At 43.1% G+C, this 18,759-nt stretch overlaps 1 protein-coding gene across 1 annotated transcript in view; it reads left to right on the top strand.

Moving 5' to 3' along the window:
* Positions 1-18,759, top strand: part of CNTNAP2 (contactin associated protein 2) — a 1,845,950-nt gene that overhangs the window by 1,533,711 nt on the left and 293,480 nt on the right. Inside the window, exon 15 of the mRNA XM_079786825.1 lies at positions 692-819. Coding sequence (XP_079642951.1) covers positions 692-819 — 128 coding nt within the window. The remainder of the gene's footprint in view (positions 1-691; positions 820-18,759) is intronic.

The raw sequence follows: 18,759 nt of genomic DNA, 5'->3' as shown, positions 1-18,759 counted from the left end.
GGCTATGGGGTAGAGTTAGGAGACCTGAAACAAGGTAAGTATACAGTAAACAGGAGAAGGAATCTAAGAGGAAAGCCAAACTGAAGCTTCACTCCTCATTATAATGGAAATAGATACTTAGTGGGCACCAGCTCTGTGTTGGAAACTTTCCATAAACTCAGTTAAAATAAACAAGAAGAGATAAAGGGACAAAAAAACATGCCCCTTATTTAGCTAATGCACAGCAGGAAAGAAAGCCTGGGAAGCAACTACTTCAAAGCAATTAAGTAGACCAAGCGGTGCTTTGTTTTAAATGAATTTTTGTTTTATGTATTATGTAAGTGATAAGGTTGACTTTGTTGAACTTTTGATTCCATGACAACAGCAAACTCTGCCTGTATGCTCAGCACTTGGTGTGTATTCTTCAAGCAGCATGGTCCTCTGCCCTCGACCCAGAATAACATGCAGCATGTTGGTTGTGACTCTGGAAACTGGGGTGTCACTTCTGTTTTTCAGAAGGTGAAAATGTCACAGTTGCTTCTGAACACCAACCGATGGAAGAGAGAAAACAACTCTTTTACGGTGGTTCTACTTCGTGAACTTCTGAACATTTATTGGAATGTGGTCAATTATTAGACAACCCAAATGATGAACAGAAAATGCATGTTTCTGAATCAACCTCCTGATGCTTTTCTCTTTCCGTGTGATTCAGGAGGAAGGACGCTGGTTTCTTATCCTACAAAGATCACCTGCCGGTGAACCAGGTCGTGGTTGGAGACACCAACCGGCAAGGCTCAGAAGCGAAACTGAGTGTTGGCCCCCTGCGCTGCCAAGGAGACAGTAAGTTTGCCCAGCAGCTGGGGCTTTCACTTTCTTGGCAATTTTATATAGTGTTTCCCAGAAAATCAGAGCGTGGCAGAAAACAGACTGCTCTTCTCTAACTCCTACAGAAACATCTGACAGTGCAAACAGGCCAATGGCGAGCTAGATAGAACCTAACACATAGAGGAGGAGACAGCCATAAAGTCTTCAGTCCAAGGAGCCTAGATCGGGACATAAAATGTGGATATCCATCTACCTTGTACATTCATATCTAACAACTTTGACTACCTAAGTTTATGATGATATGTAAATAGCAATGATGCTAATAGCATAAAAGTGACACTCAACAGCTGTGATTCCACTGAGTACTGCTGTTAGTGCCATTAGCAGAACTATTGATAGCACCATAAACTGGGTTGATGGTGATATAAATAGTAGCATTATGATTTCATGTATCACTGTAAACTTGGATTATGGTCATGTAAAGCTTGACATTATTGCTATCAAATTTCATCATCATCAGAGCTTGATAGTCCCTTGTAAGCCAAAGATGTTTTCTGTCGCTATGTCTAGCTTTCCGGATTCGGCACCACAGAGAGGAATTGGGGGCTGCTGGCTTCGACTGTGGGAGGCTGGGAGTTAGAATGATGATCCTACCTAATTAGGGCACCATTAGGATTTTATGTTGTCTTGTACCCTTCAGTGTGCTTCACGTGCTGTCAGAGGAAAATGGTGACATTTTGCTATGAGGATTCTGCAAGGAGCATCCTGCATGTCATTTCCCCTCTTCCTGTCTGTCCCCTGGGAGTTCTATGTGTTTGTGATTGTGTGTGAGGAATCAGGAAACCTAGATCTGTTCCCTGAATAACTGACTTGCCAGGACACCTCAGGCAAACTCCCCATTTGCTTGGCTGTGACAATGAGAATACCACCTGCGTCCCAGCTCCTCCTGGGGAGGCCATAAAGATTTCAGTGCCTGCATCTGGATCCCTCCCAGCAAAGCATTCTGTGAGGTGGAATATTATCACCACGTCCATAAAGCAAGGGAGAATCAGACCTACTCGATGCAATAAACTATTGCGGCCACTCATAGAGGTGTCTTAAGGAATGTAATGATTCATGTTAATGGTTTACTACTTAGTAAATTGAGGCTGTCAGCAGTTAAACAAGGCAGTATTCCTGATACAGAAGAGAGATGGAGTTGGTACTGATTTTTCTCTTCTTACATGGAGAAAATGAAAGAACTACATATAAAATGGGGACTGGTCAAAAGAGCTTTATCATGCATTTATTAAACAACAATATTTCATTTGTCTAGTCTGGCTTAGTAGAACTGTGCAATCAGGAATTTAGTTTTAACTGTTTAAGAAAAAGCATTGACATAAAATAATAAATCTGCATTTTTAAACAGGAATTTTGAGAGATGGAGCATAGTTTCACTCTCAGCCCTGGCCCATCTGGCTCAGTTAGTTGGAGCATCATTCCATGCACTGAAGGGTCAAGGTTAAATTCCTAGTCAGGGCACATGACTAGGTTGCAGGTTCGATCTCTAGGCAGGGCGTATGTGGGAGGCAAATGATTCATTGTTTCTCTCTCACCTCTCTCTCTCTCTCCCTATCTCTCCATCCCTCCCTCTTTCCCTTCCTCTCTCTCTAAAGTCAATAAAAAATAATAATAATAAATAAAACAGGCAGGTTCTTACATGTTATCTAATGAAAATAATTTTCTTTATGTCACAGTTACTAATTAATATATATAGGTAAAATATTTCACACTTATCAGTTCTAATTCTGAATTTAGCTTTGAATTAGGAAAGGGTTTCCATTAAGTAATTGATTAACTCAGTATAGTTATAAAAACCCCACTTCTGCAAACTTTTGTTACCATTCTTAAAGTGAAGGTGATAGCTACGTTAAATAGTATATGTGGGAGTATATTACCAGTTGAGTAGCTTGTTTTCTTTTAATCAATTAAATCAGTCCTCAGGAATAATTTATTTTGTGTCTGCTATTTTTCTAGCATTTCACTAGGTACTCTGGGGGATAAGAAAAAGAAGTTCATTATATCTATGAGTCCGTTTCTGTTTTGTTTGTTCGTTTATATTGTTCCTTAGATTCCACATATAAGTGGTAACCACGCAGTGCTTTTCTTTCTCTGACTAATTTATTTCTCTTAGCATCATACCCTCTAGGTCCATCCATGCTTTCAGGGTAGGGAGGTTGGAGGACTGGGTGAAAAAGGTGACTGGATTGAGAAGTACAGATTGGTAGTTGCAAAATAGTCATGGGGGTGTAAAGTACAGTATGGTACTTTACATGTATGGTACCAGGTGGGTACTGGAAATTTCAGGGGGAACATTTTGTAAAGTAATTGTCTAACCACTATGCCATACACCTGAAACTAGTACAAAATAATATTGAATGTTAAAAAAATAATAAAAATTAAATTAAAAAAGGTTTCTGCTAAAAAGAATAGCGAAAGAAGTTCAAACCACATTTTAAGAAATACACATGAAAAAATATTGAAAAACACAAAATGTTTTATGATTTAATATTAGATTTTGCAATGTAAAATTATTGCAACTGATACTCAAGAAAGAAGCGGTAACCAGTATATTTCAGGTAGATTTTATATTTAGAAATAGAGGACAGGTAAGGTATGATGGGCAGCACATTTGCATTTCTTTCCCAAGGCTTTTGTTCTTATATGCATTTTGAGGACAGTTGATAAGACAAAGAGCTATCTGATTCGTAGACACTACATGGTTTCAGTATTCTCATAGTGCTTAGCTTCAGAGATTTAATCTGTGTTTTACCTGATACTCCGTGAAAATAAAAGCACAGCCAATATTTAATTGTAATTAGTAGAATACTTTTGTGTCTGAAAGAGAGAGAGAGACAGACAGAAAGAAAGAGAGACTTCCTTTTCCACAGACAGCTGAGAATGTTATACCTCGTACCTGAATTGCCAGGTAGCAGTCAGCAGTCAGCAGTTTTAATGCCCACCTTCACTTTAAGGATGCTCTAACATGTATACACTAATGATGAGTGCTCCACATCATAGCATTTTCCAGTATTTACCAATGTATGATTTCCTTGAATAGAGAGCACCTCACCCCTGAGGTGCGTAAGGTAAATATTAGCCTTTGTTTACAAATGAACAAAGTATTTCTTTTAAAATGTCATTTACACAACAAATTTCTACACACCCTTGCAGCCTCCAGGAGACTCCAGGAGGAATGACTGCAGAGAGCATAAGCGGCTCTCTCCACACAGGGCAGGGTTGTTTCCCTGATTCCACTGTCTTCCATGAGTCAATTGCTGATCAGATTGGTTTAAAAAAATGTCACTTGGGTTTTATGCCAGCACCCCTCACACCCACTCACATCCATTTATCTATACAACATGAATGATATGGGGAATAAAGTCTAGTTTTTATCATTTAAAAAGTGGTATAGTGCATTTATCTGTTGTTTGTGGAAATTAACTTACTGTCATTTACTGAAGTCTTTGCAAAGCTACAGTTTAAAAACCCAAATCCATTATTGAAAAATGTCTCTCTCTGAGCTGTTGAGTGATGACAGTCCCAAAAGCTGTCTCTTGAATTAGGTCCCCCAGTCTCAGAGAAAGAAACAATTTTTGTGGGCTCTGACCAAGCGTTGCGGTGGTTTCGGTTGATTTCATCATGCCTGCTGACTTTCATTTTTACTTTGATTCATCTGAACTCATAGGCCTATATAATCAAAATGCTAAAGAAAATCATTGAGTTCCACTCAAGTCTGCTGCATTTCCTACATAGTGCTGTGAAATACCCTTTTCTTTTTCAAATACTTTCAAATGGAAACCTCCATTCTAAATGAAGCTGAAAGTGTGACTGGTGATGGATGGTTAACTATGATAAAAAAAAAAAAATGCAGTAAAATTACAAATCCCCTCTTAAATCACGTGTCCACCCCTAGAAAGAAGCAAAATAACTATTTAGAGATTCAAAATCACTGATAGAGTAGAAACTATTTTCAAATCCTATCTAATAAAAGAGTAATATGCAAATCGACCGTACCTCCACTACACCCACAAGCCACGCCCACAAGCCAATCAGGAGCGAATATGCAAATAAACCTAACCAAGATGTCTGCAGCACCGGATGTCAGGAGGGAGGCTTGGGTTTCCCCAGCAATGGAGAAAGCCAAGCTTTCCACCTGCCTTTGCCGGCCTAGGCCTCCACTCAATACTACAAAGTTTCAATGATAGGAGATAAATAATTCCCAACAAAAATGGCGGCAGCCACGGAGCTGGAGAGAGCAGGAGGCTAGGGTTGCCCCCGGGGATGGAGAGAGCCAAGCTTCTGCAGCCCTGGCAGGCCTAGGCCTCCACTCCAGGATACAAAGTTTCAATTACAGAAGATAAATAAATCCCAACAGAAATGGCTGCCGCCATGGAGCGAGCAGAAGGCTTGGCTCTGCTCCAGGCTACAAAGTTTCAATTGTAGGAGATAAATAAATCCCAGATACCAGGGCCTCCGCTTGGGTCACCAGGGGGTGTGGCTGGCCTGCAAATCACCACAGGCCCCTCGCCCAGGCCGCCCCACGCCCCAAGGGAACCCCCACCCTGATCCAGGACACCCTTCAGGGCAAACCAGCTGGCCCCCACCCATGCACCCGGCCTCTATCCTATCTAATAAAAGATTAATATGTAGATTGACCATCACTCCAACACACAAGATGGCTGCCCCCACGTGGTCAAAGATCCTGCCCCAATGTGGACACAAGATGGCCACCACAAGATGGCCAGCAGGGGAGGGCAGTTGTGAGGGACCAGGCCTGCAAGGGAGGGCAGTTGGGGGTCATCAAGCCTGCAGGGGAGGGCAATTAGGGGTTACCAGGCTGGCAGAGGAGGGAAGTTGGGGGTGACCGGGCCTGCAGGGAAGGGCAGTTGTGGGGGACCCAGGCCTGCATGGGAGAGCAGTTGGGGAGGACCAGGCCTGCAGGGGAGGGCAGTTAGGGGCAAACAGGCCTGCAGGGGAGGGCAGTTAGGGGCAAACAGGCTGGCAGGGGAGCAGTTAGGCATCAATCAGGCTGGCAGGGGAGTGGTTAGGGGGTGATCAGGCTGGCAGGCAGAAGCAGTTAGGGGCAATCAGGAAGGCAGGCAGGCGAGCAGTTGGGAGCCAGCAGTCCTGGATTGTGAGAGGGATGTCCAACTGCCCGTTTAGGCCCAATCCTACTGGGGTCCCAGATTGGAGAGGGTGCAGACTGGGCTGAGGGATACCAACCCCCCCCCCCCCCGTGCATGAATTTTGTGCACTGGGCCTCTAGTTTAAATATATAATCATTCTTGGAGGAGGCAGCTCAACTTTTATGGAATTAGTTCACAAAAGACATATTTTGCTTTTGGAGGTAGAAGTCTTTTCAGACTATATATGGTGTGTATAATTAATTATAGAAGTAAAGTATTTACTAGATAATTGCTCTATTCTTAGCCATATGAGGTAATGATTTCCCATATCTCGCATAGGGATACAGGGACTTGAAGCAATTAGTTAGGAGCAAGTTTGCTATGAAAGCAAGCATTTGCCATACACCTGGGTAGAAGTCATTCAGGAAAAATGTGTTACTCAAGCACTTCTGAGTCCCTGCCAGCAACCTGCCCTGGCTGTCCAGGCAAAGGGCAGAGCACGTGAGCCATGCTGGAGGTTTCAATGCCAATTCAGTCTTTTAGAACTGCAGGCCTGACTCTGAGAGGCCCAGAGAGAAAGTGAGGCAGATAAGCAGATAATACATCCAGTTCAGGAACCTTCAGCAGACACAAAGCCGGGCATAAAAGAAGTAGAGATGGAATGGCGTTTTATGCAAATGATAGTGGACACTGGTTCTCTGGGAATATAATCTTAGGGGCCAGGGTAATATAAAGGCCACACTGTCATTACTATAAGACTTTACAAACCAGGACCATAACAAGCAGTTCCCTTACCAAGAAAGACAAGCCATGATTGTATCTACACGGCATTTCTTCACAGAGAAGACATTCCCAGAGGGGTGCAAATGATTATCTCCTCCAGAGGATGTACCCAGGGGCACACAGAGGCCACACAGTCTTCCCGAGATCATCTGTGTGAAGCATACTCAGTGCGGCCAGCAAGGATGGGACAAGGACAGAGGGGCAGCCACCCACCTGGGCTGAGGAATGATTTTGATTGTGGAGAAGAGGCCATCCCTGGGCTCCAGAGAAGGGCAGATAGTTGGCTTATCAAAAGGGAAAGGGCCCAGCGCTTTATGTACAGCTGCATGCGGTGACCTCTTTGACTTGAGTGTACCAATGCAAAAATAGAAACAGCATTACTAGGTGGTTTGCCCATCAGTTTCAGAGGTGGGGCCAGAAGGCCTGTGTGGTTACAGAGCCAGTCCTGGAATGGATAAAATTTCATCATCCTCAGTAATTATTTCTTATCCTTTCCCGGTTCCTTCCCACAAAATGTAGCTGTGCCTACTTGCCTCAAGTATAGCTAAAAGCAGGAACAGAGAATCACAATGTCCTAAAGCCACAGAGATCAAACGTTCAGATTTCTCACTTCACAGGCAGGGAACTTGGGTCTGTGCAGGTTAAGTAACCAGGCAGGATCTCCTAGATGGTTTATGGCAGAGCACATGGAGAGATAATTCATATGAGCCTCATCTTTAGTGGCCAAATGAATGTTGAGACCCAAAGTGGAAGATTTGACCTGGAACTCTGACCTATCAACAGCTGAGCAGTGTAGTAATGAGGTCTTCATATAACCCTATGGTGAGAGCGACCATCTGGAAACCCTGATAGAAAGCCTGCAACTGTACAATGAGGGGCCAATGGCAGAAAGTTGGTGGCTTCCGTTTTGTGTGTGTCTATTTTGTTTTGTTTTTACTTACACCTATAGACACTTTTTATTGGTTGATAGTAGAAGACAGGGAAAAAAATAGGATGATGTGTAGAAACCATTAACTGCTATTTTTTTTCCTTAATGTCCCAGTTCTGCTGCTATGGCCGTGGGCTACTACTGACTGAAAAGCAGGAATAGCTCTGAGAATAAGCAGAAATAGTGAAATTTTCAGGATCAAAACCTAGGCTGATTTCCATTAAAGGATGGAGCCTCTGGGCACATCTCAGGGCAGTTGCAATCTCCAAGGCAGCAGAGGTGAGAGAAGGGAGCCTTTGCTTTGGTCTCCCAGGCCCCAGAGTGCCTTTAGACGATTAGGAGAAATGGACAACTCCCGGGGAAAATCCGCTCTTTTGGGTAACTTGGCCATGCAACTCTGGCTGAAAACTCACTGTGGAAATGGGAAGTAAAATTAGTTACAGTTTAGGGGGGAAAGTTGCTTCTCTCTTACTATAGATCTGGCATTTGTGTGCGTGTGACTGACTTCCTCACCTTGTATGCAGAGGAACCATCGCATCCCTCAGAGGACATCTGTCTGGCTGAGTGAGGCTTCCCTCCTCTTTGTTCCCTCCCTGGGTGCCTGACCCTTCCCTGAACTTGGCACTCTGCAGAAGTGACAGGATCCCAGATACAGGAGGGACTTTCTTCTGTAAATTGAATCCCCATAATTGAGTTTCTCACTGAACTTTCCAAGGGATTGCTCTGAATTCTATGGAAAAGAGAGTCGGGCTTGTTCTCTTAGTTCTAAGAGTTCCTGGTGTGGAGCACACTTGGAACCGAGAGGAATACTGCGTGAAACAGATTCTAACCTATTCCAGAATCAGCTCCAGGAATCTAATTCAACTTACCAGCCTTCATAGAGAAAAGCAGGACATGGCCCCCATCCTGGATCAGTTTCCATCTTCTTAAAAGTGAAAATGTTAATCAAGTGGAGTAGGAGATTACCTGGCGACCTTAATAAAATGCAGAAGGAAGTCTGGGCCAGGACTTAGATGCTGCCGCTGCTGCTGCAAGCCAGTGGACCATAGTTGAGTGGCAAAGTTAGAGAGCAGCATATTGAACTGCTTAGACTTTGGAGTCACACTCACCTGGGTCCAAAGCCCATACTCCCTCACTAACCACATGCCTTTGGACAAGTTCCTTAAGCTCTCTGGGCTTCCACTTCCACCCACAACCTTCCCTCAGCTGCAAAGGAGAATAATCATAACTATATCACTGAGTTTGTTCTTGTAAAGACTGATTTCCCACAGTCCTTACACATGGTCAGAGCTCTTTAAGTTGTATGCAGTCTTTTATACTTACAAATGAAGCCAGATCTCAATTTAAACAAAAGATTGCTAAATTGGTAAAATTGTGTGTCCTCAGGTTATGATCTGAGCATTGATAATACATCCACAGCATGACAGATACAGCAGATGTAGAAAATTGTACTGCATTGACTGTCCACTTGACCAGTGTCTCCCAGAACATAGGGAGCCTGGGAATACTTAGAATATGAACCCCCTTCTCTGCAGACCTGTTAGTTTTGCCAGCCTGGGGAGTGGGCTCCAGGCTGGATCTGACCCCCGCTCCTGCTCCCTCAAGTCAACCTGCATAACCGTAGCCTATGACAAACTGTCAAAACAAGTCCCCAATTTACCTTTTTTGTGTATAAAAGCTACTGTAAGATACAAGTAGATTATTAAGCTTCCTGAAAAAACAGATTCAGAATTCAAGTTTGATTCTGATGCTGCTAAGAGCAGAACAGGGAAATGATATAAAGTCAAGGTGTGATTCAAGTTTGCAGTTAAGAGTATGCTAATGGATGAAGGCTAGGTGACAGACACGTACTGTTATAATCACCAACACTGACTGCAAGGCTGTGGTCAGAGACAGTTACATTAGTGACATAATTGCTGTAATTTTTCACAGACAAATGCAGTCTCTTTTGTATCACCTGAGACCAGGAGAAACTGTGCTTAAGTAGGAAAGAGTTGCCCCAGGTGAAATCAACTATCCACTGATAGAGCAAAGAATAGTGAAAGTAAAAACCAAAGACACAAATAAAAAAAAAAAAAAAAAAACGTAAAAATCCCCAAACAGCAGGACTCAAACTGTGTGCATGATTCTTTTTTATTTCCTCTTTTTATTTTATTTGTTTGGGTTGGAAAAAAAGGAAATAGAAATAACAACTTGCACTCATATAACGAAAAGTATTTGTTGAGCACCTACTATGACAAGGCTCTATTGATCAGTAATCAGAAACCAAAGCTGTTGGGGGGATGAGAAGAGATAAACCAAAGAACCTGTATACTTAGTAGGGGCCCAGTGCACGAATTCGTGCACCTTGAAAGGAACTGTGGCCCGCGAGGCTACAGTGGGCACAGGGGTGGGTTTTGGCCCATCCTCCGCACCCCCACCCAGCCCCTACCGCCACAGCACCTGATCCCCTGTCTGCCGGCAGCCCCACTCCCACTGTGGCCACTCCTACACGCTGACAGCGCCAACCCTGCTCACACCCGCCGATGGCGCAGAGCTATTGGGGCCGGCGTCGAACAATTGGGGCCGGTGTCAGGTGCCGGCAGCAGATGCAAGTGGCGGCTCCAGTGCCAGCAGCAGGTGTGAGCAGGGCCGTCGCCGGCAGTGGATGCAAGCAGTGGCTGTTGGCCCCAACTGCCCCACAGGAGCAGGGGAAGGTGGAGAAGCCCTGAGGGGTGATCACGGCTGGCGCTGGGTGCCAGCAGCAGGTGTGAGTGTGGCTGGTGCCGGCAGCCAGTGCGAGCGCCAGGTGGGACCACGGCTCGTGGGAGAAAAGAATTTTCAGTAATCACCAGAGGCTCGCCCCGATGACAGCGACTGGTGCCCCACCTTGGTCTGGTGCCCCCGCTCACCTGCTCCACCATCCCGCCACAGCTGATGCCCGCCATGTTCGGGGCTCTGCTGCAATGCCCACCATGTTCTGTACACACACCCTGGTGGTCATCGCATGTCATCGCAACTGGTTGTTCGGTTGTTCTGGTTGTACCACTGTTTGGTCTGTTTGCATATTAGCCTTTTATTATATAGGATATGCATAGCCCAACGACACAGGGGTGGGTGGATAGGGGCTGGGAGGCAGGGGGTATAAGGGGGGATGGGAGATATCTGTAATACTATCATCAATAAAAAGTATTTTTTTTAAAGAAACCAAAGCTGGGCCTTAAAGGGAGGAATACAAAAAGTAAACTAGAAACAAAACAGTATGTGATGTATCTGGCAATAGTAAATGCTAAGAAGTAAGTAGGGCAGAGTAGGAATGAGGAGGAAAGGTAGGTAAGTGAAGAAAAAGCCACTCTAATCAGGTGGCATTTGAGCAACATCTGAAGGAGGACAATGAGGTATCTAATGGGTATCAGGAGAAAAGGATTTCAAGTGTTATTACCATCAATATTATTCTACTAGAGGCCCGGTGCATGAATTTGTGCACCAGTGGGGTCCCTCGGCCTGGCCTGCAGGATCAGGCTAAAATCGCTCTCTGAAATCCCCCGAGGGGTCCCAGATTGCGAGAGAGCACAGGCCAGGCCAAGAGACCGCTCCCCCCTCTCCTGGGTGCACAATTAGGACCGGAGAGGAACATGGGAGGTTGGCCAGCTGGGGAGTGACCACAGGAGGGCTCCAGGGTGTGTCTAGCCCATCTCGCTCAGTCCTGATCACCGGACCCCAGCAGCAAGCTAACCTACCAGCCAGAGCATCTGCCTCCTGGTGGTCAGTGCACATCATAGCGACTTGTCAACCAGTCGACTCTCCGCCCCCTGGTAGTCAGTGCACATCATAGTAAGCCATTGAGTGGCCTTAGCATATCATTAGCATAATACGCTTTGATTGGTTGAATGGCCAACCGGATGACCAGGCACTTAGTATATTAGGCTTTTATTATATAGGCCTAGAGGCCTGGTGCACGAAAATTCATGCACTCGGCTTGGGTGGGGGGGGTGGTCTCTCAGCCTGGCCTGTGCCCTCTCACAGTCCGGAAGCCCTTAAGGGATGTCCTACTGACAGCTTAGGCCCGCTCCCCGTAAGCCACGTTCTGGCCTCCCTCTGTGGGAGGCAACCAGGTGGGCTGATCAGGGAACAGCACCGCCCCCATCACCCTGCCACTGCCACTGCCGCTGGCCTCACTCTGCAGGAGGCGACTGGGCAGTCGATCAGGGGACAGCGCCACGGGCGTGGCCCAGCCCCCCCATTGCCCCTCCACCTCCACTGGTCACTGCCGCCTCCCCGCCCCATCGCCATCCCCTCCGTCTGTCCACTGGCACTTGCCTTGGCTGGCCTGGCACTGCCTGCTCACTGCCCCCCCCCCCCCCACTAACTGGTCGTTCCATCATTAGGTCTATTTGCATATTACGCTTTTATTATATAGGATTATCTCACTGTGGAAACACAGACAGACAGGCTTGACATCAGAAATGCTCTGTCCATCTCCCTGTCCTATATTCCACGGTCTGTTTCCTTTACCTTTGACTATACCTAAACTTGGAGAAGACCTTTCCTGTCATGTAGCTGATAGTGTGGCCCCCAGCCGCCCTGATCTGGACGTGGTGGCCACAACACCTGCTTAAGGCAAATTCCTTCCATGCAAACAACCCCTCGTTTCCTTCTTTCTCTTTGCCTTTGCTCACTGCAAGTGGAAACCATCTCTCTTGCTTGCTGCCATCTTTTGAAACTGCCCTCAGAGAACCTAGAGCACACTAACAGAACACACTGAGAACCCAGCAACGTAGAGCTTGTTCACCATCCCAGTTACAACCACAAATGGCAGCCTTTCATATAGAGTGGAAGTCAGCAAACTTGTTTCTTTAAGAGATGAGACAGGGAGTATTATAGGCTTCCAGGCCACCTAGGCTCTGTCCCAAATACTTAACCCTGTAGTGTGAAGCTGCCATAGACAATATGTAAAGAAATGGGCAAGGAAGAGTTCTAGTGAAATGTTTACAAAATAGCTCACAGGCTGGATTTGACCTGAGAGCCAGAGTTCACTAACCCCTGACTGAGATATTAAAAAATTTTTAATCCTCACCTGAGAATATGTTTTTATTAATTTTAGAAAGAGAGAGAGAGAGAGAAACATCACTGTGAGAGAGAAACCTTGATCCATTGCCTCCCATACACACCCTGACTGGGAATCGAACCTGCAACCTAAGTACATGCCCTGACCAGGAATGGGATCTTTTCGTGTACAGGATGTCACTGCAACCAGCTGAGCCACCCAGCTAGGGCTAGATAGTAACATTTTTTTAAACATTGGTAAAACGTATAGGATTTTAAAATGTATAGGTTATGGTGGAATTTCGGCTGTTTTAATCCAGATTTTATCTATTTTTCAAATTCAGTGATAGTAACCTTGCAATTAACCCACAGATGGTATAGAGCAAGCATTCATCTCCCCTTCAGCTATGCTCTCGTCTTTCTCCATGCATACTCATATTTCAGCCTAGATGTATATAGTACCTTCTCTATGTATGCTCAGCATTGATCTGAAGCCCCATGTGACTATAAATAAGCACAAACTACATTTGCTGCCCTCAGGGACCCCACAGGAAAGTTGGCAATTAAGGCATAAAGACTCCAGACTAAACTTCATGTTCATTTTAATTGTTTTCCACCTAGTATCCAGAGTTACTTCAAAACTATCAATGAGAATATAGCACTTTTTGACTTATAACCATCCAATAGCTTCCCATATGCTGAAAATGCAAACCCCTTGCCACATGCTATAAGACTGCATATGATCTTCCCTGCCCACCAGTCATCGCTAGCTTCTTCAGCCCAGCCCCACCCCCACAGGTCTCATGTCTCCAACATGCTTTGTTGCCACCTTATGAACTTTTGCTTGTGGTTTCTTCTGCCTGGAACCTTCTTCCCTGAGCCTCACCTGGGCTTCAGGTGTCAGCTTCAATGTTAATTCTTCTAAGAAGCCTTCCTTGCCCACTCAGCTAACATAGCCACCCATGCCTGACCACTGCTCTTTTTGCTTTCTTCATAGAACTTATGGCTAGTGAAATTATCTCTGCCATTCTGACATTGACTGCCCAGAGTCAGCACAGATTTCACAGTCCCTAATAATACTGTCTTCACTTTAGACACAGTCCACAAGTTTGAGGAGGGCAGCGGTCCCTAGGCCACCTGCTCCTCTGATCAAGTGTTACAAATTTGCTAGTTCCCATTATCTCTTCAGGATCAACAGTTCATTGGAATGACCCATAGAACTCAGGAAAACGCTATTCTTAAGATTAAAGTTTTAAAAAACACAAATCAGGACTAGATGAATGCAAAGAGGCAAAGGGTGAGGACATGGAGTTCCCATGTCACCCTCCCAGCACGTCAATGGGTGTCACTAACCAGAGAAGCTCACCTGAGCTTTTGTGTCCTAAGTTTTTATTGGGGTTTTATTATTAGCCATGATTGAATAAATCATTGACCATGTGATTGAATTCAATCTCTATCCTTTCTTCTCTCTCCTCCCTGGAGATCAGGCTGATGTCTAGAGGTTCAAAGCCCCAACCCTCTAATCCATGGTTGGTTTTTCTGGCAGGGCCAGCCCCCAATTTGGGAGTATCTAGGAGTCCACCTCATTAGCCTGAATTTAGGTGTGGGATTTAGGGGCCCACCATGAATAACAAAAACACTCCTATCACTCAGGAAATTTCCAGGGTCTAAAGCTCCATCCCAGAAACTTGGGACCAAGACCAGATAAATGATATATTATGCAACAGCCTGTTTTTTATCGGTTTGCATTATTTTTGCCCTCACCCCCCAACAGTAAATGGGAACTCAAGTAATCCTAGTTCCAAGGGCAGTGCCTGCCACACTGAGACATTCAAATGTGAGTTCATTAATTGAATAAGTATGGTTAAATAACCACAAAAGACTTAAATAAGCATTTCAGACTAACAATGGAGGCAATATCACAAGGCTCTTCATGATAAATTGCAGAAAACTTGCACAGACAATAATTGCTATCGGAGTCCAAGAAAGGAGCTATCACTTGATTTATATGCACAACTATTTTTAACCTCATAAAGTTTTTGCACATTTAGTCATCTGAATCAAATGAAAACTTTTATTCCTTTATACCTTGCAAATCCCTTGAATCCGATGATTATCTTCATATTAAGGATTCAAAAAAGACCTTTTTCTGAGTTTTATAATTTCTCTGGCATTTCTAAATTAAGATGCACTCGAAGTATTACATTTATAGAACTCATTGTTTAATCTAAATTAGATTAACCCCCTCCCTGGCCCTTCAGAGATCCAAGCAGACAGATGCACACTTCTGTTTACCCATGTCTCAAGGTCATTACTGACAAAATTACAATTACTCAGTACTTCAAACCTATTGTTAGGGTGCTGAGTTGTGAGCTGTAAACTGCCTCACTCTGGCATAATTAAAACCGTGTTCCAGTTCACCTATTTTATGATACCTACTTGGCCTTTCATAAACCTTCTTTCACCATCCTCACTACATTCAGGGCTTGGAAACACAGGAACTTTGTAGAAGAAAACTTTAAAGATAGCGTCTTCTTTGCTGACAGTGGCAATTTTACTAGTCATTCAGATAAAAAACAAATTGTACTAAACTATTGCAAATGTTATGTAAGATTTGTGTTACTATCATTAAAACAAATCCTAATTCAAGACTCACCAGGTGTGTGCATAGAAAGCAGTGCATTTGAATTTGTATCCACCCATTGGCATGGGAAAATGCTCCTTGGAGCTAGATGGAAAGACCAAAATTTTTAAAAAGTGCGGGAACTCCCTTCTCCTATCCTTATATTTTATCTTTAAACCAATCTAAGAGTCAATAGTCTTAAAGTAAATGAATAGCTTCAAGCTGCCTATTGTGGGGGGGGGGGGGGGGAATGCCAGATTCTAGGCCAGTATTTAATCAAGAATCTCTCAATCCTTAAGTATAGATAGAAAAATCAGAATCAGCAAGGATAGCTTGGTCTTTTGAATGAGAGATTCTTTGCTCATTAAGAGTCTATGTGTTCCTCTTCTGTTCAGAGTTTTTCTTGACATACTCAAGCTTCATATAATGGAAAGGCTCAATCTCTGTGATGTCTATGTCTGATGCTCTCAGTGTCCCTTCATTCAATTCTAGTAGATTATCCCAATCTGAAGGTACTTAGACCTTCAGAATTTAATTCAATTATACTAAATAGGAGGCAAATTAGGACTTGAATTTATAAATTGGCCTATTACTTAACAGAAATGTTTCACTGGTTTTCACCACACTTGTGACCAGACATATGTCTCAGATATTCCACTCTGGTTTTATTTCCCATTGTCATGCCTAAAATGATATTGTAACTGACTCAAAAAGTTAAGATCACTGTGAGATAACCTCCTTTTCATTGGGTACTTGGTTTACTCTTATGGTTTGACCAAAGATACTAAGTTAGCCCTGACTGCCTCATTTTCTCCATACCAAAAAACACCAGAAAGCAAAATGTTAGCACTTTTTTTATTGAATTTGTGAAAAGAGAACATGACCCAAGAGTTAGAGCTGAGAAGATACTCTGATTTATTTTGTTTCTTGACTTAGATGTTTTTATTTATAAATTTATACATAGAAAAGTACATCTATTATTGTTTAAGTATAATGATAGTTTGATGTACCAGAATTAAGTTTGGGTATTTCTTTGCCTAGAGAACTGACAATTTTTCTGGCTTATGTTGATGACACCAATAAGAAGTTGCTTGGGTCTTGAACATCTGTAGGAAATAAGACCATAGTTCAGGATAGCATCTGTAATGAAGAAAACTTTACAGCTACTCTTGGGGGCTGAGTAAAGAGAATGAGCTATTGATCCCATCCTGCACCTTAGGTGGCCATCTCACATCTGAAAACGGTTATATTTTAGTGGGCAGTATTAAATCCAGACTTATGACTCTACAAATCAGTGAATTACCAGTATGTTTGATACAATAAGAAAAACCAACAAAAGTGTCTCAGTTTGAAACATCAATTCTTAGGACTTTCTATTTCTGAGAAAATTCCTAAACTATTTTAACTCTTCTGGCCTACTTAACTCCAATGTTGGGGAGGGAGAATTTCCTCTACCCAATAAGGCCTTCTGGCCAGACTAATAATCAAATTGACATGAAACAGATTAGCAGGAGAAAAACAAATTAAAGTTTAAAAACATGTTTACCATTTTGACAAATCACGCAGTGTCCCTGGGTCTCTTACAAAAGAGTAACTTCTGCTATTTCTTAAAAATAATCATCCCAAATAAGTTAAGGCATATTTTGGAGTGGCGAATTCCACTTCCCCTTCAAAACATTGATGATGAGCTAATCCTCAATTCAGAACAAGTCTATGTATGTGTAGTAAAAGAGTCCAGTAATAAATTTGAGTCTGTGGCCCTTGGTGCTGCATTCTGCTGTTGTTTCTTTGGTTATCATTCTGGAGTAGCACCACCCAATGGTTTTCAGTGATTACGGAAATGTTCTTTAACCTGTGCTGTCCATATGGTGGCCACTGGAAACAGGTAGGTATTGAGCATTTAAAATGTGACTGTTGTGACTGAGGATATGAATATTTCATTTTAATTAGTTTATGTTTAAATAGCCCCACGTGGCCACCATTTTGGACTGTACAGCTTTAGGGTCAAGGGATTCAAAATTAGGGTCAAGGGGTTCAAAATGAGCCATCCCAAAATGTGCTACTTTGGCATACAGACTATTTTGAGCTGGAGGCAATGAAGAGCCAGAAGATCCACGAAAAATGTTTATGTCTTCCTTAACCACCTAAGAGAATTTAGATAGGGGGCCTGGCCCAGAAAGAGAGGTATTACCAAGAGATAATTTTTATCTGAATGACCTATCTGTATGGCAAGACAAACATTTAATTACTCAATGTCTATTCTTCTTATCCTATGAGTCAACCTCCTCCTCTTAGAAGCCCTAGTCCCCTATCTGATTCCTTTGCTCAAGATGGCATATAAGTTTCAATTCCCTGGTTTGTCCTTATGTCTCATTGTCTTTGTGCTTCCCCTTTCCCCCAATATATATGTAATTAAATTTCACTTTCTCCTGTTAATCTGTCTTATTTAATTTCATTATCAGACTGGGTAAAAGAACCTAAAAGGGACGAGGAAAAATTTTCTTACTAGAAAAGTAAGAAGCCACTTTAGAGAACCTGAGAACCTGTTCCTTCGAGGAAAAATTTTCTTACTAGAAAAGTAAGAAGCCACTTTAGAGAACCTGAGAACCTGTTCCTTCAAAGAATTCAATCTTAGTTGTCGCTACACGTAGGTCTGCTCTTCCATCCTGGAGAAAAATGATTAAAGATGTAAGAGGAGAAAAGGTGGGATTTTTCCTTTGGGACTAAACCTAATGTCAGAAGGACCAAAAAGTATCTGGGATACATATCACTGCCTGGAAGATACACAGAAAATTTTCTCAGCTGCTCAGCAGGATCCATGTGTGTCAGCAGGAAGATGGGACAGAATATCACATTATAATTGTAGATAAGTATTCTTTTTATGATGAGAGGTTCCATTTCATTTATGGATTCCATTCTTGGAATAACTTGTCTACATGTTAGAGTGTGTTTAGAATCCTACTTTATCCATTTCTTTCAAATTTTTATTTTTAACTTCATATTTTGAAATGCAATATAATCTCAATATTGCTTACTAGCAAAAAAACCTACAATAATAATACTTCAAAAAGAGATATTGTTGCATTACCTTAAGCAAAGTATACATAGCAAAATAAGATGGAAGCCTGTGGGGAATTCTCAGGTTAACCTGCCTACATAGGACTTCATACATCTTCACCAGACCTGTCTTTAAACTGATTATTTAAAATATATATGTTTTATTATTGATTTTAGAGAGGAAGGAGAGAGAGAAAAAAAATCAATGATGAGAGAGAATCATTGGATTGGCTGCCTCCTGCACACCCCACACTGGGGATTGAGCCTGCAACCTGGGCATGTGCCCTGATGGGGAATCGAACCATGACCTTCTGGTTCAGTTTGATGCTCAACCACTGAGCCATGCCAGCCAGGCAATCAGACCTCTCTTT

The sequence above is a fragment of the Cnephaeus nilssonii genome (genome assembly GCF_951640355.1).
Source record: "Cnephaeus nilssonii genome assembly, chromosome: 12".
Lineage (NCBI taxonomy): Eukaryota > Metazoa > Chordata > Mammalia > Chiroptera > Vespertilionidae > Cnephaeus > Cnephaeus nilssonii.
This window is presented reverse-complemented; position numbering and strand designations above follow the sequence as displayed.